Here is a 26,666-nt window from a genome sequence, read left to right as displayed (position 1 = left end):
GGGCTGCGAATTCGGTGATTGCTGAAGAACAGGCGGGGTTTACAAAAGGAAAATCAACTGTTGACCAATGTTTTACATTGCTCCATCTTATTCAAAAATACACTGGGTGTGGAAAAAGGGAACTATTTGTTACATTCGTTGACGTCACTTCAGCATTTGATCTCATCGACAGAGACTGTTTATGGTTTAAGCTATCTCAGACCAATATAGATAGAAGACTTCTCTGTTTGCTTCACATGTTGCATACAAATACTTACCTTAGGGTCAGGGTGGGTGCTAATGATTAGTCTGCTATCGGAACTAATTCCAACATCCAGAGGGGTGAGGCAGGGCTGTCTTTTGGCCCCGTTTCTTTTTAACTTCTATGTGAATAATATTGTGCAAGCTCTCTGTGGCTCAGAGTTTTTTCCTCCCTCTATTCTGGATACTAACTTCTCTGTTTTATTATATGCCGACGATCTGGCCTTGGTTTCTGTGACCTTAGTTGGGATGAGGAGGTTACATAGAAGCTTGGGCGGGTTTTGCCTAAATGAACATCTACTAATAAATTACACCAAAACTAATGTGGTGGTGTTTGGAACGAAAAGAAAAGTCCATAGGTGGACAGTTAATAATCAGCCTATTGGTCAACTTCATAGTGTTAGATATTTAGGTCTAAACTTTGCTTCCAACCAGACATGGAAACATCATTTTGATGCAGTGAAGTTGAAAGCAGTATGTTCTGCCCATTCACTACTTCGTTTTTTTAGATTTAAAGGGGGATGTTTGATCTCCCCTGTGGTTGAGGCTTTCCGTGGTAAAGTGATCCCCCAGCTCCTCTACGGGGCACAGATCTGGGGACATGCTAACTTCTCTGCCCTGGAGATTGTGCAGAATACCTTCTTGAGGGACATCCTTGCCCTCCCAAGGGGTACCCCTGCCCTCCTTTTAAGGATGGAAACGGGTCTCCATTCGATAGAGTCGCTTGTGCATGCGGCGCTTCCAATGTACTGGTTGAAGCTCATATGTATGAGTGACTCTCGGCTACCTAAGAAGTGTTTCATGGAACAGCTACAGAGGCCCTTTTATAACACCTGGGTTATGCATTCCAAAGTGATTTTATCCAGATATGAGATCAACACCGAAATTCTTCCCTCCCACGTTTCCCCCCGCGTGAAGCTCCTTTATAAGGACAGAATTTTGTTTTACTCTAAAAGAAGGGACGTTTATGGTTCCACGCTTTCAGCCTTTTCACTATGGTATCCACTTGTCAAAACAACTTTTGGTCTTGAACAGTATTTTCGCTTCCTGACCACCCCTTCCCTAAGAAAGGCCTTTACGGCCCTACGATTTCAGTCTATGTCCTCGGCCTTTCTGGAGGGGAGGTATGTAAATCTTCCTGTCCATCAAAGGGTTTGCATCTGTAACTCTGGGGAAGTGCATTATTTATTAAGATGCTCTCTGTATAATGAGCTTCGGCTGAAATTTCTAGCTCCCATTCTCCGCCCCTTGCTAAGCAGGCCCCCTTTGGAGCAAATATGTGTTCTCCTAGTGGGCTCTGACCCTTTTGTAACTCTTCAGGTGGCGAAGTTTGCTTTGGCTGCTGGGAAAATGAGAGTCTGACACCTAACAACATTGGGTGCTCGCATGGGGTCCCCCTCTGTTTAGTTTTAGCCTTTAATCCATGCCATTCTTGGGTTTGTAGTGTTATCACTGTGATATGCATTACCTTCCAGTGGATGTTTTAGTTTTGTTCTTGGGTTTTACGATGGGGATTGGTATTTTACTTCTTCCCACTGGACTTATCTTATTTTATTTTGGATGAGTAGCGCAGTGGGTTTTATTTGGAATTTTAGTAGATTGTACTTTTTTGTACTACATTGTAATGGCCTATGGCTGTAATCAATAAGGATTATTTCACTTTCACATTTATTAGTTGCTTTGTTTCAGAAAGGAGAACTCAAAGCAACTTACAGAAACAAACATTAAAAAGTGAGTGTAAAAACAAGATTGAAAACATCCTAAAATGATCACTGCACACTAGAAATGGGCTCCATTTATGCAGTAATCAGAGTTGCCATCGGATTAATTATTATTTCTGATATTCTCTATCTTTGCAGAGAGAATGTTGAAGTAGCAACTCTCTGCACCTGGTTTCCGATTCATTCTTCTTTTTTTCTGATTTTTTAAATTTTGCTTTGAAATCATTGATAGTATGAGCAGAGCTTGGAAAAGTTACTTTTTTGAACTACAGCTCCCATCAGCCTAATCCAGTGGCCATGTTGCCTAGGGCTGATGGGAGTTGTAGTTCAAAAAAGTAACTTTTCCAAGCTCTGAGTATGAGTGATACTTTTATTGATCTGCTTTCTATGTGGGCTCTTCAAATGTATATTCCCTTTCACTGATGTCACTGAGGTGTTGATTGTAACTGGTAGACAGAAAACAGCAGGGGGGAATGAGGTATTGATTGTAAGCAGCAGGGGAGAAGACACTGACTTGATTATCTTCCTTAATCTATCTACAGTGCACTTGGAAAGGTATGTAAACAGGCAATCATTACAGAGTTAAAAAAAACACCAATACCAGTGGAGGCTTGTGAATAAATAGCAACTATAATATTGATAATTCTCTGCAAAGCAATATCGGAGGAGATCAGAAAAATTGGAAGAAAAGAAAGTCAGATTGTTAGTGACCACCAGAGAGCCACACTTAAAAATGAAATGTAAAAAAGGAGAGGATTCCATCCCTAACACACACATGCACACACACAAATACAGATGTTGTTGTTATGTGCCTTCAAGTCGATTATGGCGACCCTATGAATCAGTGACCTCCAAGAGCATCTGTCATGAACCACCTTGTTCAGATCTTGTAAGTTCAGGTCTCTGGCTTCCTTTATGGAATCAGTACATCTCTTGTTTGGACTTCCTCTTTTTCTACTCCCTTCTGTTTTCCCCAGCATTATTGTCTTTTCTAATGAAACATGTCTTCTCATTATGTGTCCAAAGCAGAGCTTGGAAAAGTTACTTTTTTGAACTATAACTCCCATCAGCCCAATCCAGTAGCCCTGCTGCCTGGGGCTGATGGGAGTTGTAGTTCAAAAAAGTAACTTTTCCAAGCTCTGCTCCAAAGTATGAGAACCTCAGTTTCATCCTTTTAGATTCTAGTGATAGTTCTGCTTTAATTTATTCTAACACCCAATTTGTCATTTTCACAGACCATGGTATGCGCAAAGCTCTCCTCCAACACCACATTTCAAATGAGTTGATTTTTCTCTTATCCACTTTTTTCACTGTCCAACTTTCACATCCATACATGGAAATCAGGAATACCATGGTCTGAATGATCCTGACTTTAGTGTTCAGTGATTCATCTTTGCATTTGAGGACCTTTTCTAGTTCTCTCATAGCTGCCCTCCCCAGTCCTAGCCTTCTTCTAATTTCTTGACTATTGTCTCCATTTTGGTCAAGGTATTGACTGTGTCAAGGTATTGATAATCCTTAACAAGTTCAATGTCCTCATTGTCAACTTTAAAGTTACATAAATCTTCTGTTGTCATTACTTTAGTCTTCTTGATGTTCAGCTGTAGTCCTGCTTTTGTGCTTTCCTCTTTAACTTTCATCAGCATTCATTTCAAATCATTACTGGTTTCTGCTAGTAATATGGTATCGCCTGCAAATCTTAAATTATTGATATTTCTCCCTCCAATTTTCACACCTCTTTCATCTTGGTCCAATCCCGTTTTCCGTATGATATGTTCTCTGTATAGATTAAACAGATAGGGTGATAAAATACATCCCTGTCTCACACTCTTTCTGATTGGGAACCAATCAGTTTCTCCATATTCTGTCCTTACAATAGCTTCTTGTCCAGAGTATAGGTTGCACATCAGGACAATCAGTTGCTGTGGCACCCCCATTTCTTTTAAAGCATTCCATAGTTTTTCATGATCTACACAATCAAAGGCTTTGCTGTAATCTATAAAGCACAGGGTGATTTCCTTCTGAAATTCCTTGGTCTGTTCCATTATCCAGTGTATGTTTGCAATATGATCTCTGGTACCTCTTCCCTTTCTAAATCCAGCTTGGACGTCTGGCATTTCTCACTCCATATATGGTAAGAGCCTTTGCTGTAGAATCTTGAGCATTTCTTTACTTGCATGGGATATTAAGGTAATCGTTCGATAATTACTGCATTCTTAGGGATACCCTTTCTTTGGAATTGGGATGTATATTGAATGCTTCCAGTCTGTGGGCCATTGTTTAGTTTTCCATATTTTGTTGACAATTTTTTGTGAAAATTTGGACAGATTCAGTCTCAGTAACTTGTAGCAACTCTGTTGGTATGCCATCTGTTCCTGATGATTTGTTTCTTCCAAGTATTTTAAGAGCAGCTTTCACCTTATATTCTAACACTTCTGATTCTTCATTATACAGTTTCTCCATGAATGTATCTGTCATCGTTGCATCTCTTTTATATAATTCTTCAGTGTATTGCTTCCATCTTCCTTTTATTTCATCTCGGTCAGTCAGTGTGTTCCCCTGTTGATTATTCAACATTCGTACTCTTGGTTTAAATTTCCCTTTAATTTCTCTAATCTTTTGGAATAGGGCTTTTGTTCTACCCTTCTTGTTGTCCTCTTCTATTTCTATACAATAACTATTTTAATAATTCTCTTTGCCCCTATGTACTAGGTGCTGTATTGTTGCATTTAGGGTTCTAACAGTGTTTCTATCTCCTTTTGCTTTTCTCTTTAACCATTTTAAGAGTTTCTTCAGTCATCCATTGAGGTCTTTCTCTCTTTTTAACAAGAGGTATTGTTTTTTGCATTCTTCCCTGATAATTTCTCTGACTTCACTCCATAGTTCTTCTGGTTTTCTGTCAACTATGTTTAAAGCCTCAAATCTGTTCCTTATTTTATCTGTATATTCTTCTGGGATGTTATTTAAATTGTATTTTGGAGTTATGATTGCTTTGTTGTTCTTCTTTAGCTTTGCTCTGATTTTCGATACGACCGGTTCATGATCTGTACCACAGTCTGCTCCTGGTCTTGTTTTCGCAGAAAGTATGGAACTTCTCCATCTTCTGTTACCAATTATATAATCAATTTGATTTCTATATTGACCATCTGGTGATGTCCACGTGTACAGTTGTCTTTTTGGTTGCTCAAAAAATGTGTTGGCAAAAAACAAATCATTGACTTCACAGAATTCAGTAAGTCCTTCTCCTGCTTCATTTCTGTCACCTAAGCCCCATTTCCCCACAATTCCTAGTTCTTCTCTGTTCCCTACTTTTACATTCCAGTCCTCCATGATTATCATCATATCTTGTTTTGGTGTGTGATCAATTTCCTCCTGTACTTCTGCGTAAAATCTCTCCAATTCTTCTTCTGCGTTTGATGTTGGAACGTAGACTTGGATGATGGTTATGTTAACAGGTTTCCCATTTAATCTCATTGATATCACTTGCTCAGACCTTGCATTATAGCTCCTAATTGCTTTTGCTACGTCAGCTCTTACTATTAAAGCAACCCCATTTCTTCTTAATTTCTCATTTCCTCCATAAAATATTTTATAGTTGCCTGATTGAAAATGTCCTATTCCCGTCCATTTTAATTCACTCATGCCAAGTATTGTAATGTTGATATGTTCCATTTCTTGCTTGACAATTTCTAACTTTCTCTGGTTCATGCTTCTCACATTCCGTGTTCCTATTGTGTGCTTCGTACAATTCTGGACTCTCCTTTCGCATCTGTGTGCATCAGCCTCTGGGCTTCCTTTCAACTTTGACCCAGCTGCGTCATTAGTCACAGCGCTACTTGTACTTGTCCTTTGTTCTTCCCCAGTAGCTCATTGAGTGCCTTCTGACCTGGGAGTCTCATCTTCTAGCACTATCTCGTGTTGCATTTTGGATACTCTGTTCATAGGGTTTTTGTGGTAAGAGGTATTCAGAGGTGGTTTACCATTGCCTTCCTCTGAGTTTGGATGCATCTTAGTCTGGTGTCTCAGCTTTGACCATTCCGCCTTGGGTGACCCTGCTAGGAATCTAGCCTCTTGGTCTAGACTCCTGACGGCATTGCTGTCAGCTTCTTCAACGCTTTCAAACCCTCTCACCATGTTACGGTGTGCATTCTAGAGGGGGACAGATAAGATAGATATAGATATATGAGCTGTTCCAACTCAACCCAGAGAGAACGGAAATTGACAGATCAATCCATTCTAACAAGAGCTACTACAGAGCTGTAAATTAGTAGAGATTTTAAGACCCTTTATAAACACTAGCTGTGTTGTCCTGTTTTTCCTCTACAGAACGTGAAAATCAGTCTATGCTGATCACGTAAGTGCATACATTTTATTTGTTTATCACTTGTTATATGTTGCTGGATAAGCACTTTATGTATTTGGTACTGTCATTGTTTTAAATTGCTTTTATGTGTTGTATTTTATTTTGTTTTGAGACTTTTTATTATATAAAATGAATGATAAATGTTGTTGTTGTTATTGAGTCGACTTGGATTTAAAATCTACGAGGCAGCTTATACTGCATACCAAAAACAAAATGAACACATCATCTAGAACCCAACCAAATTAATACAAGGTCACAGCTAAGATTCCAATTGATGGCAGTCCATCCTCATAGAAACCTATTGGAGTACCATAAAACCTCTCCAGAAGGGAGCTTGCTGCCTGAAAGTACTGCAAGTAAGGAGCAAGGTGAACTTTTCTAGTAAGGGAGTCCTACAACATTGGTGCTAGCACAGAGAAGGCCCTGCCCCTTTCATTGCTTATCATGCATCAGACTCTGGGGACACACAAAACAAGTCCTCCAAACAGGTTCTTAACTTATAAGTCAGTTTTGTATAAAATTAGACAGTCCTTAAGCTAACTTGGGCTATAGTAATATTTGAGGTTGGACTAATTCTTTTTTTGGGGGGGGTCCCCTCCAAGCCTGTGATTTTATAGCTGTAAGATGGGATTTCTGCCACAAAGGGGACTGCTAAAAGAGTCAAACTGGTTTCTTTGTAGCCTAGCCAGGTCTGTTAAGTATCTGCGTTGCTATATAAGCTTGTGCCAAAATGTTGCCAAAGAAATTAACTGAAGATCCTTCTGGAAGGTGAGCTGAAGGAGACATGTCTTCCTTCCCACTGTCCTCTGGCTGGCTGGAGGTGATGTCATCAAGGTTTGTGTGAGAGAAAGTGAACAAAGCCAAGCAGTCTTGGGATTGGTTCTGGAACTGGAGAGAGACAGAGGTTTACGTTACCCTCTCCGATGAACCCAGTGCTGTGGCTTTGGGGAGCCCCACAGGAACCTCATGGGAGCAAGGTCTCTTGGAGTGTTAATGCTGTAAGCCTTCAGTGCAGTCTTATGCTCACCCTGAATATATGTGTAAATAAACCTAATATCAGAACTTGGAAAAGTTATTTTTTTGAACTACAACTCCCATCAGCCCCAGCTAGCATGGCCACTGGATTGGGCTGATGGGAGTTGTAGTTCAAAAAAGTAACTTTTCCAAGCTCTGCCAAATATCACAGAAATGCATTAAGTCTCTCCAGTGACCTTCATTCTACGAAGCCAAACTCAAGATATGCACTGGGAGTGGGACCCCTGAAATCTCCCACCATTTGGAAATTGGGGTACGCATAAAGCTCTCTCTCTCTCTCTCTCTCTCTCTCTCTCTCTCTCTCTCTCACACACACACACACACACACACACACACACACACACACATTTTGCAAGCCATCTTCTTCAACTCACCTGGCACACATACCTTTCCACTAAGGTGGAGAGCTGTAGGCAACTGGAGTAAATGGCAGAGCAGCTAGATTTAAGCTCTGAAAGTTGTTTAGGAGTGAGGGAATAGATCTTGCCGGTATTCAGAGACTTACACTTGAGAGATGGAACTAAAATGGCATCTCTGTGCCCTGTCTTCCCCAAGAAACTCTATCAGGTCCAGAGCTTGGAAAAGTTACTTTTTTGAACTACAACTCCCATCAGCTCAATCCAGTGGCCATGCTGGCTGGGGCTGATGGGAGTTGTAGTTCAAAAAAGTAACTTTTCCAAGCTCTGATCAGGTCTATCTCATGTGTAAATGACCCTCCCTTGCAGTAGGGGGTTGGAGTTAAAAACCTCCGGGTTCTTTTCAATGGTGTGATCCTGATGCTCTCCTCCATCTCCTTTTTTACCTGTAGCGGAGAATCCGGAGCTGGCAAGACTGAAAACACAAAGAAAGTCATTCAGTACTTTGCCAACATTGGTGGTACTGGCAAGGTTTCTATTGAAACAAAGGTAAGCATAGGGTTTTTGTGTGTCTGTGTAAAATGAACTGGGGATTGTTGTCCTGAAATTCAGGCCCCTGCTGGAGTTGTCCAGAAGAATGTGTTCAGCATCAGCTGTTGAGAAATGGTCCATGATTTAATTCTATATGTTTGTTTATTTGTCTTGGGCAGGGGTCCCTGGAAGATCAAATCATCCAGGCTAACCCTGTCCTGGAAGCCTTTGGAAATGCCAAAACAACTAGAAACAACAATTCCTCCCGCTTTGTAAGTATCAGATTCTGAACATATATTGTACATCAGTCAATACCCTTGTTTCCTCATTACACACTGATTCACAGATGCATATGTCTCCCTTGCTATTTCTTAAAGAAATGACTTATCACTTGAAGTCTCTCAACCGTCTCCATTGAAGGTGCTTGTATCCGAAGCCTTATCAGACGAGATGAAATCTTTTGATCTTTGCTGGCTGGGGCTGATAGCAGTTGTAGTCCAAAACCTCAGGAGGGCACCAGGTTGGGGAAGGCTGACATATAGTCTTGGGGCTTGATGGGTCTCAACTGGAAGGGTGTTCCACTAGGTGGGCGCCACTACTGAAAAATCCCGTTAGGGCACCATCCATGTACCTGCATGATTCAGTCTTCCCCATGTGAAGATATTGTAGTCTTGATCAAAAGGCCTGCTTCTTGTTCTCCTTTCTAGGGCAAATTCATCCGAATTCACTTTGGTAGCACAGGGAAACTGGCTGGAGCTGACATTGAGAGCTGTAAGTATCCACGTTGGGCCAGGTTCTACGATGAAAGGACCCCAAATCTCAACTGCAAAATCCATTTTAGGTGGTATTTGGCAGTAATGTGACTAATGAAGCAGTGTGTGTGTGTGTTTAAAAAAAGTTGATTAGTCATATGCAAATGTATGCAGATTTAATCAATTAAGTAATCAATAAATTGATGGAAACAAATTTGAGTAATTGACCAGAGTTTTTTAAACTCTGGTTTAAAAAAAAAATTGGGTGACAGTCCTAAAAAGCAGTTGCAGAATAAATTTTTATTTTAATTGCACTTTTAAACCGCCCTATAGCAACAAGCTCTCAGGGCGGTGTAAATAAGGCAGAATTACACAGATCTGCTCAGGTTGAATCTGTGAGTTTTTCTTGATCCAAGATTTGGATTTCCTGAACTCAGAATTTTAATCTTGTTTGTTGTGGAGTATGCTCAGCATGGCAACTCCAGTAAGGCATTGCAAAGTAACAGAGCTGATTTCTACAACAACTCAGCTCAAGCATGGGTTTACTTTCTGTTCCAGATCTCCTAGAGAAATCTCGGGTCATTTCTCAGCAACCTGCTGAAAGGGGTTATCACATCTTCTACCAGCTCCTCTCCAACAGGAAGCCAGAACTTGTTGGTATGGCACTTTCCATCTGTGTGTTTGTGAGAGGGGAAGGTGTTAGCTGAGTCACTTAAATAACATGGTTGGTGTCCAGAGAGAAAAGTCCTGGTAACACTTCACTGAGCAAACTGTCCATATTACAGTGCAGGTTGCAACATTAAGCCCCTGTCTGGAAGGACCCCCAGTTGGATGGGGATTTGACAAACCTATGGAGGATAAGGCTATCAGTGGCTACTAGTCCTCCTCATGATGGCAATGTACTATTTCTAGGCAGGATGCCCCCAGCAATTACTGGGGATCATGAACAAGATGTTGTTGTTGTGCTCATGTCCTCCCTGGGGGCTCCCATTGACATTTGGTTGGCCCCTGTGGGAACAGAATGCTGGACTAGATAGCTGGACTAATTCAGCAGAGCTCTTCTCATGCTTTTGGAAAGGATAACATCTTTCACATTCTCACATTTCTTTTTTGCAATAGAGGCTTTGCTTTGTGTGCCTGATGCTAAGGAATACCATTGGACAAGCCAAGGTGTAACTACTGTCGACAACATGGACGACAAAGAAGAACTGCTTCTCACAGATGTAAGTTGGCAAAGGCGGAACCTGTTGCATCTCAGGCATAGGGATGGGGGAGAGATTCAGTTCAGTTTGCATTTAAAAGCAAACTGATCAAAGCTGCTGTTTTGTGAACTAAAGCCCAGCCGTCCTTCAAAATTCGCACATCTCCAAATTTTACAAGGCAGTTCTCAAGCCAAGGAATGTGTACAAAAATGCATATACTAGGGTAAAGTGTGCATAAAAATGCACAGATTTATGAAAAATAACATACCCCAAATGCATCATATTAAGGGACATTGCTTGCAGAAATGTGTGCATTAGTCAAAACTGTATAGAAATAGGAGAAATTCACACCAAAATGCAGATGAATTTTCATAAGGATTTTCTTTTTTAAAAAATTGCAAATTGCTGTAAAAATGTGGAGAAAAATGAGAAAGTGAGAGAACCAACATTGTCAGACCTTCCATCCCAGCTTGGGCATGTTGTCTTAGTTTACACCTATAGATGAACATATGCCATCCAAATGTCCAAATATGTATCCCGGCAAAGTTCGTGTTTCAGAGAGTGCGCTGAAATGTAGCAAGGGCACTGAGATCATCAAATCATTGCATAATAGTTGGTGGGTATTTGTCTTTCTAGGCTTGAAGTATATGTATACGTCACCTTCCCTCCTTACTTCACTTTAATAATATCTGCAAGCTTAACCACTTGGTGCTTCAGCTGTTTTAGTCTGCTGTTTCTATGGTTAATTTTTTAATAATTTGTTTTAGTTGGTGGCTTTAATATTTAATTGGAGGAGGTGGAGTTGTAATCTGCTCTGACGTCTATTGAAAAGCACTATGTAAGTTTTGGAAATGAGGATACAATGCCCTTCTCCTCCCTGCCAGACGGCCTTTGACGTCCTGGGCTTCAGCCATGAAGAGAAGATTAGCGTGTACAAGCTCACCGGAGGCATCATGCACTTTGGCAATATGAAATTCAAGCAGAAGCCAAGAGAGGAACAGGCAGATGTGGACACCACTGAGGGTAAGGGAGTGGGGAGAACTGGTAGAAACTGAGCAGTTCTCTAAATTGGGAATGGGGAACGTCTGGGCTTCCTGTTGTTGCTGGACTTCAAGTCCCAACATTTCTGACCATTGGCAGTGACTGGGACTGATGGGAGTTTGAGTTCAACATCTCAAGGGCCACACATAGCTTGGACATGGTACTCATGCTCTGGTAACTTCCAAACTGGATTACTGCAGTGCACTCTCCAGGGTGCATCTTTAGCATTTGCCGAAAACTGTACAGCATAGGTGTCAGATGCACCTCTGTGGGTAGGGAATTCCACAATTCAGGGGCTGCCACAGGGGCAGGCCACCATCCCCTGAACTTCTGAGGGTGGTGGAACTACCAAAAGGGCCTCCTTTGCTGATCTTAACATCCAACAGGGTCTGTAGGGAAGGAGGCAGTCTCTCAGATATTTGGGACCTAAGTCGTTTAGGGCTTTAAACACTAAGGTGAGCACTTTGAATTGGGCCCGGAAACGAACTGGCAACCAATGCAACCATGTTATATGAGTTTTAAAAGGAACCCCAGCCAGTAATCTGGCCATTGCATTTTGGACCTATTGAAGTTTCTGAGTTGTCTTCCAGGGACTCCCCATGTGGGCTGGGGCTGATAGGAGTTGGAATCCAATACCATCTGAAGGGTGCCAGGTTGGGGAAGGCAACTATACACACTTAAACTTGGAGTAAGTTCCATTGAACTCGGTGGCCCTTGTTCCTGAATAGATATGGATAAGACTGTGCTCTTAGTGTCCTTTCTACAATGGCTGTCTAGGAGGACTTGTGGAGATGGTTGCTGTTTCCTTGCCTAGAAACAGTAAGCAGGTGACAGCACTGTTATCACTAATGGTTTGCCCACCCATCTTATTAAACTTCACTTTTGGTCTTTTTGGCAGTGGCTGACAAAGTCGCCCACCTCATGTGTCTCAACTCTGGGGACCTCCAGAAGGGCATCACCAGGCCCCGGGTGAAAGTGGGCAATGAGTTTGTGCAGAAAGGGCAAAACATGGACCAGTGCCACAACTCTGTCGGTGCTCTGGGCAAAGCCGTCTATGACAAGATGTTCAAGTGGCTAGTCGTCAGGATCAACAAGACCCTGGACACCAAGGCGCAGAAGCAGTTCTTCATTGGGGTGCTGGATATTGCTGGGTTTGAAATCTTTGAGGTACGGGAAAGCCATGAACCACTTCCGTAATAGAGGGTTTACAAGGGGGGATCAGCGACAAAATGTTGCAGTGTGGATTCTTCTGTTCATTTCTTCCCATCCAGTTAGACATGCCCTTTCAGGATACTCCATTCCATTCCATTCCTCTTCCCTTCCCGACCATCTTCCTTTTTCATCCCAGCATACCTTTGGCATTCCATGCTCACTGAGCGTGCCATCTTGATTGTGCTGTTTTGGGGGGTCTCCCCCACCCTCAGATTGTTTTTCTAAAGATTGTTCTGTACTTCTGCCAACCTTGGGGTATTCCCAACATATTGTTGGGTTTCAGGAACATAGGAAGCTGCCTTACACCAGGTCAGACTAGATTTATTCACCTGGTCCTGTACTTTTTACTCACTGACAGTAGCTCTTCAGAGTCCCAGGTGCAGATACCTTTCCCATTCATTTATTCATTTTTAAATATGTATACCCTGCTTTTCACTGCATCTGGATCTCAAAGTGGCTTACAAAAAGAAGTACAATGTGCAAAATTTAAAAAGTAAATTAAACACCTGAGATTAAGCCATCAGAACAGCACTCATGGTGCAAAAGCCTCCTGGAATAAAACAGTTTTAACCAGGCATCTGAAACTGAGCAGGGATGGTGCCTGCCTATTTTCTAGTGGAAGGGTGTTCCACAGAGTGCCAGTGTGGTGTAGCGGTTAGAGTGTCAGACTGGAACCTGGGACACCAGGGTTCAAATCCCTGCTCAGCTATGAAGCTCACTGTCTCTCAGTCTAACCTATCTCACAGGGTTGTTGTGAGGATAAAATTGGGAGGGGTAAATTGGCAGGAGAAGAGCCATGTTTGTACGTCACCTTGAGCTCTTTGGAGGAAAGGTGGGATAGAAATGGAAAATAGAGTCGGCCACTACACTGAGGGTATGATTCCTCATTGACATGAGTCGAGGTTCTGGTCCGTGGAGGACAACTCATAGTGCTCCCCCAGAAGATCTTAGTGATTGGCTTGGGACATACAGGATAACCTTAAAGTATCCTGGGCCTGTTGTTCAGGGCTTTGTACACTCATACAAGAATCTTGCACCTGGCCCGATAGCAGACGGGAAGCCAGTGCAGGTCTTTTAACACCAGAGTCACGTGTTGGCAGCAGTCTGTTTCCTATCACCAGTCTAGCTGCAGACCTTTTACTAGCTGAAACCTCTGGACCATACCCAAGGGCAGCCCCACATAGAGCACATTGCAGCAATCCAGTCTTGAGGTTACCAGTGCGTGGACGATAGTGGTCAAGTTTTCCCTATCCAGGAATGGTGGCAACCGCTTTACCAGCTGAAGCAGATGAAAGCTGTGTAGTGACAATGATGGTTCCAGGACTACCCCAACACTGGCTACTAGGGATAGGGGAGACATTCATCTCAAGTTAGCATTTAGAGAAAAATCTATCAAATTCACATTTTCCAAAACAATATGAGAACCGAAAGGGGCATCCTTCAAAATTCGCTGTTATCTGAATTTTGCAGTGCAGTTCTTCAATCAAACAACGTGTACAAAAATGCATATATGAAGGGCAAGTCTGCATAAAAATGAATGCATTAGTGAAAATAACATATAAAATGCATTATATTAAGGGACGTTGCTACCAAAAATATGTACATGTGCACAAAAATGCTGATGAATTTTCATGAAGATTTTTTTTTAAAAAATTGTCCATTTCTGCAGTAATGTGGAGAACTGAGTTTAAGATGGGGCAAATGAGAAGCAGAGGGAACTGAAATGGACTGACCCTTCCATCCCTGCTGGCTACCTGATCCTTTTTTAACTGGAGATGGCAAGGATTAAACTTAGGGCCTTTTAATGTTGCTTCTCTATTCTGCTGTTTTCCTGCGTTCATTATTTTACTAATAATGGTGGTTTTGTGATTTTTATATTGCATCCTGAAGATATATCCTTTAATCTTAGAGTGCTAGATAGTCTCCATTTATAACAGGGCTGGGGAACCTTTGGTCTTCCAGATGCTGCCAGACTCCATCATCTCTGGCCAATTGGCCATGCTGGCTGGGTCTGATGGGAGTTGTAGTTCAGCAACATCTGGAGGGCCAGAGGTTCCCCAACCCTGATGTAGTAGTGGTAACTATTTTTGCTGCATTTGGAGCATTAACTTAGCACACCTTCAAAACGCCCAAGTAAACCGTGCCATTTCGATTCCTTCTGCAGTTCAACAGCTTTGAGCAGCTCTGCATCAACTTCACCAACGAGAAGCTGCAGCAGTTCTTCAACCACCACATGTTTGTGCTGGAGCAAGAAGAATACAAGCGAGAAGGCATCGAGTGGGTTTTCATTGACTTTGGTCTGGATCTGCAGGCTTGCATTGACCTACTGGAAAAGGTGAACCTCCCTCTACAGCCAGCAGTGTGAAAGATCTCTGATGGCTTTAGCCCTCTGAGAAAGAGTTATCCAGGCAGTTCCTTACTATCGACCCCTCTAGAAGTCCTTTTTATTGCGCATTCATGATGATTTGTGGGCATGATGGTATTGGGGCAGTTATATGTGATCCTGCTTTTGATACTGTTTGTGCCTGCAAAAAGGTTTTGGTTGGACAACAGTGGAGGCTGGTCCATTAGGGCAAATGGGCACTGTCTCATCAGCCCCAGTGTGCTCTTAGCCAGCTCCCACCTGCCTGCCTTCTTACTTACGACCAGTCCAGGGAGTGGCACTGGCTGTCAGCTTCCTCCTCCTCAGTGTTGCCCTTGTAGAACTCAGCAAGGAGGAGGATGGGACAAAACCTGCAATTCGGTGGCTCCACCTGTCACTGGCTCTATCTCTGCCTGTCATTGGCTCTGGCTCCACCTACAGTTGGGCTCCCTGCCTTCAGTCCCAATGGGCACCAGCCACCACTGGTGGGCCTACTCTTTTGTTTCCAATCAGTGCATGTCAATAGCTTTTTGCTGAAATCATGTAACTTTTCGTATCAGAAATGTTCCGGTTTAGTTTTTGTTGCCCTGTAGTGCAAGAGTGCCCCTCCAGAAGGCAATAATGCAATTAACATTGAGGACACATCACAGAACAACTAATAAAGCAGGATGATGTGTGGATGGTCCAGTATAAATCCATCACTAACCCACTATTACTGCGGTATATAAATATTACTGACATGTTGCAGAATACACCGGCAAAAAGATACCAGTTTGGAGGAGCCCTTAGCCCTTGTTTTTATCTTGCACTGGGACCATGTAAAATTGGCAGTTCCTCAACAATGTAAAGTGAGGTCTACTACGCTGGGGATAGGGGACAGAACCACTCTCTCCTCAAAGCGTTTGTGCAGATGGTTGTACAGTGATCTACGGGGTTCGTGATGGGCCTGTGGATTCATTCAGCCCCCTCTCAGGGATGCCTTTTTAGGCATCAGAATGAGGTGGTAGAGCCCTGAAGGTGGTGGCACAGACTGTTCCACTTCAGATGGCAGATGGGGGAAGACAAGTTTTTATAAAGATTCTCCTGAGCATGTTTTGGACTTGTGGGTATTTCCTCCTCCCCACATAAGGGAGCATTAAAACTGTGTCTCCTGCTTCTGCCTCTCCTGTTTGTGACCAGAATCCTCAGCTCTGCTGCTGAGGAACAGGCCTAAATCAGGAGGTAGGGAGCCTTTTTCAGCTCTGAGGGCCATTCCCTCAAGCCGTTTAGGGAAATGGCTCCACACCCTTTTTGCCTCATTTGGCAGAAATACAAGTTTGAACTGCTGTATTTTTTCTCCTGTTTTTAAAAATCCTATCCTATATGAATTTTATTTTCTGACTTTGCAAGTACTGCATGACAAGTATTACCACTTTAAAATTGTTGCGTTTGTGTGTGTGTGTTTTCTCACTGGCTCCTCTCTCCGTTCTGTTTCTCTTTCTCCAGCCCATGGGCATCTTCTCCATTCTTGAAGAGCAGTGTGTGTTCCCTAAGGCAACTGATGCTACTTTCAAGGCTGCCCTCTACGATAATCATTTGGGCAAGTCTCCCAACTTCTTGAAGCCTAAAGGAGGTAAAAGCAAAGGGCCCGAAGCCCACTTTGAGCTGGTGCATTATGCTGGCACGGTGAGTACAAAGCAGGGGTGGAGTCTGACTTTGAGAGTGTGCAGAGAGGCATAACTCTCCCTAACTGCCATTCCATTGGCTCTGCTAAGAGACCGGTTCCGATCCCTTAAGTGTCATCTACAGCAGATGTTCCATCAGGCTGCAGGAAAAGGAGAGAGACAGGACTGCAGGGCCTCTCCATCGACTTTGATGAAAACCCAGCACCTGTTTGGCTCCTCCTCTCCAAATTTTGCCATTCCTGCTATTCACTACAACAGAGGTGGGGAACCTGTGGCCCTCCAGATATTGTCAAACTCTCATCAGCCCTAGCCAGCATGGACAAAGGTCAGGGAATTGTAGTCCAGCAACATCTGGCCACAGGTTCCTCATCCTTGCACTACAAGATCTCTAGAATGAAGAGTTAAAGCCTGAGCTTGCTTTTTTCCTCTTCTCCCTCCCAGTCCCTTTTCCTTTAGTGACATGCTTGTTATATTGATAACCTGAAGGCAGGGATGGTCTTATCACTGATATGTGTAAGCTGCTTTGGGAGCCTGCTTTGGGCTGAAGAGCAAGATAAAAATGCTTTTAATAATAACTCCTCCTCCCTGCAGGAGTTGGCTGTTTTGTCCTGACTTTGACAATAATCCCACAGGGAGCAATGGGCCAAAGGCCGGCCCTGCCATTAGGCAGAGTGAGGTGGCTATCTCAGGCAGTGGATGCTGGAGGGTGAGGAGCAGCAGCCAGCTGATGGAGGACAGACGTGTATAGGTTAAGCAGCCACACCTGCATACTGCAAGCTAGCTTGCTGTCCTGAAGAGGATGTGGTCCAATGGCCAATGTTGAAATGAGATTTAGTTGTCAGTCTGGCCAGATTCTATACATGGAATAGAGAGGGACAACCCTGGATGGGACACGTATGTCACGTCCATACCGTACATTTAAAGTACATTTAAAAGACATGGCTTTCCCTAAAGAATTTTGGGAACTGTAGTTTATCCTTCACAGAGCTACAATTCCCAGCACCCCTAACAAACCAGAGATCCCAGGATTCTTTGGAGGAAGCCATGTGCTTTAAATAAGGCTAAATAAATGATATTACCTTTGCAAGGCAGACTTACAGATTTAACACCATGGAGAGCTCCAGGCTAGTAAGTAGTGATTGAACCTAAGCCTTTTATTCTTCCAGGAACATTTCATCCCTCCCAGGCTTCACCTCTTCCCTGAGGAGTGGAAGGGGCAGTCCTCTGGCCCAGAGACTAACATCTCTCCTCCTCTTGACTAATTCAGTCCTGAAAGATGGTACTTTTTGCGATAAGAAAAGTGACAGGGGAATACGTTGGAACCCAAACCCTAACCCTTCCTACAAGCAAATCCAGTGGAAGTGGGTAGTTCCTATGTTAGTGGGGCAGTGCTGACCACCTTGGACAGCTCCTTGAAAGTTCAGACTAAAACCTGGAGTGGATTCACTGCCCCACAGCCTCCACTGGAGTCAGAGCCCAGACTGCTCCGCAGGGTGTGGATCATGAAACTGCTGAGGGTCCCCCCCCCACTGTAACCTCTCTTAACTCCTTTGACATGTCTCTGATTCACAGTCCAGAGCAAATTTTTATCTATCATTCTCCATTGCTGCATTTATTGACTAGGGGCACTTCCAGATGACCTGTTTGTTGATTTGTTTGCAGGGAGATTAGATTATGTTGGCTCTTTAATGAGCATTTATTCTGATTTATTTGTAGGGAGGTTAGATGTTGTTGCATCAAAGCAAGTGGTCTCCCACACTTTCCACTGCATTTTCCTGCCACTTTCCTTATTGCAAAAGGTTTGATCTTTTGGGGAAGTGGATTTGTTGCATAAAAGCTCCCAATCAGCTTGCATTGCACAACCTGAATTTGCCGGTATGTGATTGAATCCCACTCAAAAATAGCAACAGTCTGGAAGTGCCATACGTCTGTCTTCCCCAGCCTGGTGCCCTTGAGACATTCCTGGACTCCAACTCCCATCAGCCCCATCTGCATGAGCCAATAGTCAGAGATGAAGGGGTTTTTTTTAACTTGCAATTGATCACTGCACTTTGCGGAAGAAGGGCTTCTGCAGATACCATCTTATCAGGAGGTCCCGTTCTACACAATGTAGGCATTGGGCCTTTAGTGTGGTGGCACCTACCCTTTAGAATTTCCTCCTGTTAAATATTAAACAAGCTTTGTCTCTGCTGTCTTTTTGACACCTACTGAAGACCTTGCTCTTCCAACAAGCTTTTTAAAATAGATCTCTTTCCCAGTATGTATCTGTACTGGAATTGTTTTCATTTGTTTTTAGACAATTTGGTTGTTTTATCTCTTATGTGCCACCCAGGGCTTCTTTAGGAAGAACAGCAGGATGATGATGAATATTAATATTAATATTAATCCAACATCTGGAGAGCACTAGATCAGGGAACCCTGCACTAGGTGTTGCAGTAATGGGCTCTTGCAATTTCTGTGCGCCATTATCTGTTTTGTGTTTCTTTCTCACCCCAGGTGGGTTACAATATCACTGGGTGGCTGGAGAAAAACAAGGACCCTCTGAATGAAACAGTAGTGGGCTTGTTTCAGAAGTCTGGAATGCCCTTGCTCTGCACTCTCTTTAAAGAAGAAGAGGCCGCAGGTAGGCAAACCTGTCTGATCACATTTCTAGCCCAACCCTTCCCCAGCAAAGAACTTCAGTCTGTATATGTAGAGGTTATCCTGTCTCCTGCTCACAGCAACCCTGTCAGGTAGAGCTAAGGTGAGAGAGCATGAGACATTCATTGAACTTCGTGGCAGAGAAGGAATTTTCATTCACGTCGCCCTGGTGCAATGTTCAATCCGCTACAAACTGTGGAGTGCAATGCAACCTAATTCAATCAAGCCTGATCCTTGCTTTATTTGAACAATGAAATGTTCAAGCAGCTCTCTAGGATGCTCTTATGTTTTAGAGTAAGAATCCTGTCCAGCACAGGGTGAAAGAGAAACCAGAGTACTCCCTTGTGGCACTGAATGTCTGCCAGTTGGCCAGATAGGAAAATAGGAAGCTGCCTTATATTGTCAGATCATTGGTCCATCTAGTTTAGTATTGTCTACACTGACTGGCAGCAGCTTTCCCAGGTTTCACACATAAGTCTCTCCCAGCCCTACCTGGAGATGCGGGGGACTGAAACTGAATACAAAACAGATGCTCTGTCACTGAACTACAGCCCTTGGCCTTCCCTGACAGATAAATGTCTGGCTTCTGTCAACTTGAAAACCTGCCTCCCCACTAGGGTTGCCAGGTTCATGGCCTGAGACTGATCCTGTATCTTTAGGAGAAGAGAAAGTCAGCCAAGTGCAGGTGTTCTTGCAACCCTGTAATGGGAAAAACCAGAAGGTGGAATTCTCCCTGTACAACTTTTAAAGATACAGAAGACCTCTTGGTTGCCAGGCCTGGCCTCCAAGTACTCCCCACCTAATAGTCTATTGCCATTACAAGTCCATGGCTCAGCAGTTTTAAAAAGGAGCTACATACCTATGAAACTGTGTGTGTGTGTGTGTGTGTGTGTTTGCAAAGGCACATGGCCAAAACCCCTCTGGGAACATCATTGCTTACATTGTTTCTGCAAACGTTAAAATGTGAAAAGGGAAGGCATTTGGGCTTTGTGTGTATGTAAGTGCATTTATTTCAGTACACATCTGAAGCATCTGCATTTCAATATTGTCCTCAGCGTCAGGATCCAAGAAGCAGAAAAGAGGATCCTCCTTTATGACTGTGTCAAACTTCTATAGGGTAAGTCTTACCCAGAAAGGGAACATCCATCTATGTCCTCAGCAAGTGTAGACCACAGTGAAGGGCTGCAACAGGTGCGGGGAACCTTTGGCCCTCCAGATGTGATGTTACGGAACTACAACTCCCATCTGCCCCAGCAAGCATGGGCAGCAACATCTGGAGGTCCCCCACACCTGAGCTACAACAAAGGAACTTAGTGCAAAGCAAAGGTCTTCCAAGGACAGGTATGGGGAAACATGTGACCCTTCAGATGTTGATGGACTACAATTCCCGTCAGCCCCAGCTAGGGATGAGTGAATCCGTCCATTTGCTTTTCTCTCATTTTCTCATTTTTCCATTCTTAAGTTCAGTACTCCACGTTTGCATGTCAGTTTGTGATTTTTTTTTTAAAAGTCCTCATGAAAACTCATCAATATTGTATTTCAAATGTCTCCTAATATACACATTTTTGTATGCAATTTTGCCTAAAATTACTTGTTGGCAAAGTAATTTTCCTAATGCAATAGTATTTGTATGTTATTTGCACTGATATATGCACACTTTCCCCAAGTATACGCATTTTTGTACACGTTACTTGACTGTTTTTTGTACACGTTACTTGACTGGGGAACTGCATTGCAAAATTCAGAGAACTGCACATTTCAAAGAATGAGTGCGTTTCCGTTTGTGTGTTGTATTGGAAACTGCGGCTTAGGTACGTTCCCCTTTAAATGTGAAGTGAATCACATTTCTCCCCATCCCAAGCCCCAGCCAGCACAACCAGAGGACAGGGATGTAGTCCAGCAACATCAGGAGGGCAGCAGGTTAAGAATGACTGGTGTAGAACATCCCATAGGCCAGTGATTCCCAAACATTTTCGCCCATGGACCACTTGAAAATTGCTGATGGTCTTGGTGGACCACTTAATGATTTTTCTGCCTGTTGCAGCACTTGTAATGCACTGTGCTAGGTGTTGTGGGTTTTTTAATTGTCTTTTTATTGCTTTAAAAATTCCTATATATTGTAATTGTATTATAATTTGCATTCTATGGAGTTCAAATTGCAATACAATAAAATATAATATAATAAATAAAAGAAGCAATAAAAACACAATTAAAAATAAATATGTATATTTAATGTGGACATGCCATGGACCACCTGAATGAAGCTTGAAGGCCACTGGGAGTCCATGGTCCACAGTTTGAGAACCTCTCCCATAGGCCAATTGTCAATGGATTAATTTTACTGTAGAGTGATATACATGAGCTGGGAAGTGAGGCCCAATCACTGCTTCTCAGCACATGTGAACAGAGTGAAATCTAGACATAGTGTTGGGATGGGACTCATAGTCTCCCAACTTGCTCTCCACACAGGCTGATATATATGCAACTTTCATGCAGATCACAACAAAAAAGTGTTTTCCTATGTAGGAAATGCATAATATGTGGATATCAGAGCTGGGCTGACCAGGAGTCAGAAGCGAGGAATAAGGAGCCAAGAGTCAACAGAGGAGACTGTTCTGGCCAAGGCAATGTTCTATTCTTTGTGGGGCTGGGGAATGTTCCCTTGATGCAGAGAATTCCCTTGCATCCATTTCCCAGTTCAGGAAGGCCTTGCACTGGAGCATGGAGTTCTAAAATAGCTGTTGCTTCAGTGGTGAACTAGAGGCTGTGTTCAAAAAAGTCCTACTCAGAGCAGACCCATTGAAGTTAATATTTATGACTAACCTAGGTTTATTAATTTCAGTGGGTCTTCTCTGAATAGGACTTAGTTGAATACAACCTTTGGCTGTAATTAAAATTAATGAACCAAAGTTAGTCATATCTATCTATTTATCTATCCTTCAATAGGCCTACACCTACTCTAGCACTGACTACCACCCCATATCACTGCTTATATTGGAGCTGGAGGTCCCAATATATGGTTCTTCCTGGCTCTCTGCCAGGCCTTGATCTAGTGCTTACATGCTCCTTTTGAGTAGAGTCATGTGTAATCAGCCCGGGCACTTTGCCAGGAGCCCTGATGCTCTTGCCTGATTTACAAGGTTGTCTTCAACACTATTCCTACTCAGAATAGACCCACTGAAATTCATGGACATAACTAACACAGGTGCATGAATTTCAATGAGTCTGTTTTGAGTAGGACTTAGTTGGATACAACCCACAGTCTTCTTTGCTCGTGGGCATTGGGTGTGTGTCAAGAAATCCAGCTACTGATGTGAAGACCTACAGTCCTGGGAGTGGGATGTCTGGATCTGAGACCTCTTCAGGGTTGTTGGCAATGCAGAAATCTGCTGCGTGGTCCTGAACCACCTGTCCCTCCACTCTTCTTCCAAGGAGACCCAAGGTTCCCAGTCTGGGCCGGGCTGAACCATGACACTGTTTTAAAAGTGTTTAATGGATGTTTTATAAGTATGTGAGGGTCCACACTGAAGTTCTGGGTTCTGTTTCCTGAATTTCTGAACAGGGGGTGGCAGTTTCAGCCCTATACAAGGAGTGTTCTTGGAGAGATCCCTACATGCTGGGTGACTCAGTGCACCACTCCATGGACTGTTCCTGACAGCAGAGCAGCTTTAATAAGTCCATGACTATATTTTGTTCAACACCCATCTCCCATTCCATCCACTTCTCCTCTTTCAGGAGCAGCTGAACAAGTTGATGGCCACCTTGCACAGCACATCCCCACATTTTGTGCGCTGCATCATTCCCAATGAGTTCAAGCAATCCGGTATGTGGGTTAGCTTTCCTTCTTTGTTTATTTTTTTCCCAGTTGCAAACATAGAAAAGGTATACCAAAAAGGTTGATTAAATACTCATTCAACACAGTGTTAAAAACAAATAAAAGGAAGAGGAGGGAAGTGACTAGTTCTAAACCAGAGAAAAGAATTAATAAGGTTTTGCATCTTCAAATCTTTCATTCCAGAAAATATTTTTTTAAATCACTCCCATTTTTCAATGAACCTATTATCATGTGTTATATCCTCTCTCGCATGGATATAAGAAGTTAACATATGCTTAGCAGCAGCCCCTCAAATTCCAAAAAAAGCCCCAAACATTCAGACAAAATAGAATCCCCCCCCCAATATTTAGCAGTTGTCATTTTTGCTGTGGTCAAGAGGGTCAGCTTTTCTGCAGAGACAAAAAGAGAGAGAGAGAGAATCATTTATATATATATATTTAAAGCCAGCATTACACTTCATGTAGGAAAATCCCACTTGCGAAGCTGTGTGCCCAGTAACTATTCTGCCCATTTGTTATGGACATCGAAAGGTGGACACAGAAGAGGGTGAACTGGAATTGAGCCCTGCTAGGTTCCAAGACCAAAGCGGGTAGAACCAGAAATACACACTTTTTATGTTCGGGGGGAACTCAACTCAACTCATAACAGGTAGACCAAATGATCTGGAGTCCTGCTCTGTAGAATGTTTAGCTTAAAGGTGAATCCAGCCCTACAGCTATCTTTTCACATCCTGACCTGGGGCTATTATTATTGTTGTTGTTGTTAGTCACCTAAACTTTTAATGTTTTATTGTTTTTATTGTGTATTTTAACTATGGATGCATATATTTTATTATTACTCTTTAATTTGTTATCACCTAATATTTTAATGGGATTGTTTTATTGTGTGTATTAGTTATGGATGTGTTTTAATTACGGGTGTGTGTATTTTAATGTAAGCAGTATATAAATGAATAAAATATAATTATGACAGAAACAACAACACAGGGCAGTCTCTAGGCAACTTACATTTAACGTTAGAAACTTTTCAAATTCCATCCAGTGTTCAGGTGAAGAGGAAAGTCTTAACCTGGTGCTGAAAAGAGGGGACAGGATTCCAACACAAGTAGCTGCGCAAACGTGACCATGCACCTTGTCCATGTTGTTGAGCCACACAGGAAGCTGCCTCATACTGAGTCAGACCATTGGTCCATCTCACTCAGTATTGTCCACACTTAGAGGCAGCAGCTCTCCAGAGTTTCCGACGGGGCATTTCCAGCCCTACCTGGAGATGGTGGGGATCGAACCTGGGACCTTCTGCATGCAAGGCAGAGGCTATACCACTGAGCTACAGCCCTTCTCCACATCAACTGAAATCTCTCCAACAAAAACTGGGCAAAGACTGCACTCTGATCACCTCATTTGATTCAAGTGCTACAATTATATGTTATTAATCTTATAAATATTACAACCTGACCATTGTTTATGGTTAGGAAATGATTGTCCTGCTCTTGACTTTCAGGGAATCTTAAAAAAGCAGACAATAGGATGGAACAGTCTTCGTTCATATGGGATGGGGGAGATTCCCCCTAATTAAATTGCAGCAGGAGGTTCTGTTTGTGTCAGGCCTTGGCTGTGCTGTGAGGCAGGTTGCTGCTGAAGGTCTGCTTCTGATGCAAGCAAATAAGAATCAAAAGACCCAGAGACAGATAATGTAAATGAAGGCAGGCTAGTGGGGCATGGCGGTCAGGTTCTAGATGAAGAGGGAAGGGCAATCTGCATGGCTACTCAGTGAGATGAGTTGCTCAGAGACAGATGAGTGGACTTAAATGAAAGAGTTTCATATGGCCTGGTATATTCCAAATGGCTTGTGGGGGTCAGCTGACTGTATTCAGGTTAGAACTCCAACCTAGACCTCCAGCCTAGACAGCACCTTGATCTAGGGGTGGGGAACCTTTGGTGCTCCAAATGCTGCTCATCAGCCCCAGCAAGCATGTCCAGTGGTCAGGGATGGTGGGAGTTGCAGTTCCGCAACATCTGGAGAGCCAAAAGTTCCCCATGCCTGCCTTGATCCATGGAGCCTGGTTTGCTGAGTGGTCAGCATACTATGGCACAGGAAGTAAGGCTTCCAGAGCTTCTGGAGGCTTTGATTCAAGACTCCTTCCATCCGGCACTTCAAAGTTTGCTTGGGAACCTATTCTGTGACTTTTAAGGTGGGATCTTAGCTTCTATCTTTTCGGCGCCAGGTTAAGACCTGGCTATGCTCCCAGGCATTTTAAGCGTTTAATGTTATAATTTTAAATCTTTTTTTGTTTGCTGTTTATGTTTACTGTTGGTAGGTTGATTTTATTGTGATATTCTGTATTTTAATCTTTTTGTACACCGCCCAGAGAGCCACTTGCTATGGGCGGTTTAAAAATGAAACAAACAAATAAATAAATAAATAAAATAAATCCAGACCTGATTGAATCAGTCTCTGTGTGTCTGTGTCAAGATCAAGTGCTTGTCCTGCAGTTGTTTTCACTCTTGCAGTGTGTGATATGGAAATGATGTTTGTTGTTCTTTGACTTTGCAGGAGTGGCGGATGCCCATTTGATCTTGCATCAGTTGGCCTGTAATGGTGTCCTAGAAGGTATCCGTATTTGCAGGAAAGGCTTCCCCAACAGATTACAGTACCCTGAGTTTAAACAAAGGTAAATGTCATTATCATAATCTTTTCCATGTCTTAGAGTAGGGACAGAGAATCTGTGGCTCTCCAGAGGTTGCTGGACTACAGTTCCTATCTTCCCTGGCCATCGGCCATGATGGCTGGGGCTGATGGGAGTTTGAGTCTAACAATGTCTAGAGGGCTATGGGTTCTCTAACCCCTGCCTTGAGGTCTCAAAGAATGAGTATTAGGGATTGCTGGCAGGCTGATATCCTCGTTGACTAATGAGGAAGTGGTATCACCACTTCTGAATTCTCTGCCACTAATAGGAAGATTTCTATGGGTGCATCTGTACATCAGTTCGCAACATTCTTGATGTAATTCTTTAGTTCCTCACTTTAAGGTAGGGATGAGATCTGTTGGCCAGTGCCGGTTCAAAAGCATTCTGTCAACCCAACAGGGCTAGTATTAATTTGTGTTTGTGTTTATTCTTTGTCCGCTATCTGCTGCTTTTACCAATCTGTTTTTTTTCTCTTGCAAAAAATATTGATATTAATATCATAGAATCATACAACAGTAGAGTTGGAAAGTTTATAAGACCATTGAATTCAACCCCCTGCTCAATGCAGGAATCCAACTTAAACAATAGCTGAGAGGTGGCTGTCCAGCTTTCTCTTGAATGCCTCCAGGGTTGGAGAGCCCACCACCTCCCTAGGTCATTGCTTCCATTGTTGTGCTGCTCTAACAGTTAGGAAGTTTTTCTTGATGTTCAGCCGAAATCTGGCTTTCTGTAACTTGAGCCATTTTCTGTGTCCTGCACTCTGGGACGATAGAGAAGAGATCCTGGCCTTCTTCTGTGTGGCAACCTTTCAAGTACTTGAAGAATGCTATCATATCTCTCCCCAGTCTTCTCTTCTCCAGGCTAAACATACCCAGTTCTTTCAGTCTCTCCTCATAGGGCTTTGTTTCCAGTCCCCTGATAATCCTCATTGCCCTCCTCTGAACCTGTTCCAGTTTGTGATTATCCTTCTTAAACTGTGGTATCCAGAACTGGATGCAGTACTCAAGATGAGGCCTAACCAGGGAA

At 43.0% G+C, this 26,666-nt stretch overlaps 1 protein-coding gene across 2 annotated transcripts in view; it reads left to right on the top strand.

The window, feature by feature from the left end:
- Positions 1–26,666, top strand: part of LOC133372009 (myosin-16) — an 86,440-nt gene that overhangs the window by 8,779 nt on the left and 50,995 nt on the right. For both annotated transcript variants that reach the window (XM_061600174.1, XM_061600176.1), the window contains exons 5-18: positions 6,288–6,315; positions 8,168–8,264; positions 8,426–8,518; positions 8,954–9,017; positions 9,557–9,655; positions 10,118–10,221; positions 11,085–11,223; positions 12,140–12,408; positions 14,618–14,788; positions 16,301–16,480; positions 18,976–19,102; positions 20,175–20,236; positions 22,855–22,942; positions 25,508–25,625. In XM_061600174.1, the coding sequence (XP_061456158.1) occupies positions 6,288–6,315; positions 8,168–8,264; positions 8,426–8,518; positions 8,954–9,017; positions 9,557–9,655; positions 10,118–10,221; positions 11,085–11,223; positions 12,140–12,408; positions 14,618–14,788; positions 16,301–16,480; positions 18,976–19,102; positions 20,175–20,236; positions 22,855–22,942; positions 25,508–25,625 (1,639 nt within the window). The remainder of the gene's footprint in view (positions 1–6,287; positions 6,316–8,167; positions 8,265–8,425; positions 8,519–8,953; positions 9,018–9,556; positions 9,656–10,117; positions 10,222–11,084; positions 11,224–12,139; positions 12,409–14,617; positions 14,789–16,300; positions 16,481–18,975; positions 19,103–20,174; positions 20,237–22,854; positions 22,943–25,507; positions 25,626–26,666) is intronic.

The sequence above is a fragment of the Rhineura floridana genome, chromosome 17 (assembly GCF_030035675.1).
Source record: "Rhineura floridana isolate rRhiFlo1 chromosome 17, rRhiFlo1.hap2, whole genome shotgun sequence".
NCBI lineage: Eukaryota > Metazoa > Chordata > Lepidosauria > Squamata > Rhineuridae > Rhineura > Rhineura floridana.
This window is presented reverse-complemented; position numbering and strand designations above follow the sequence as displayed.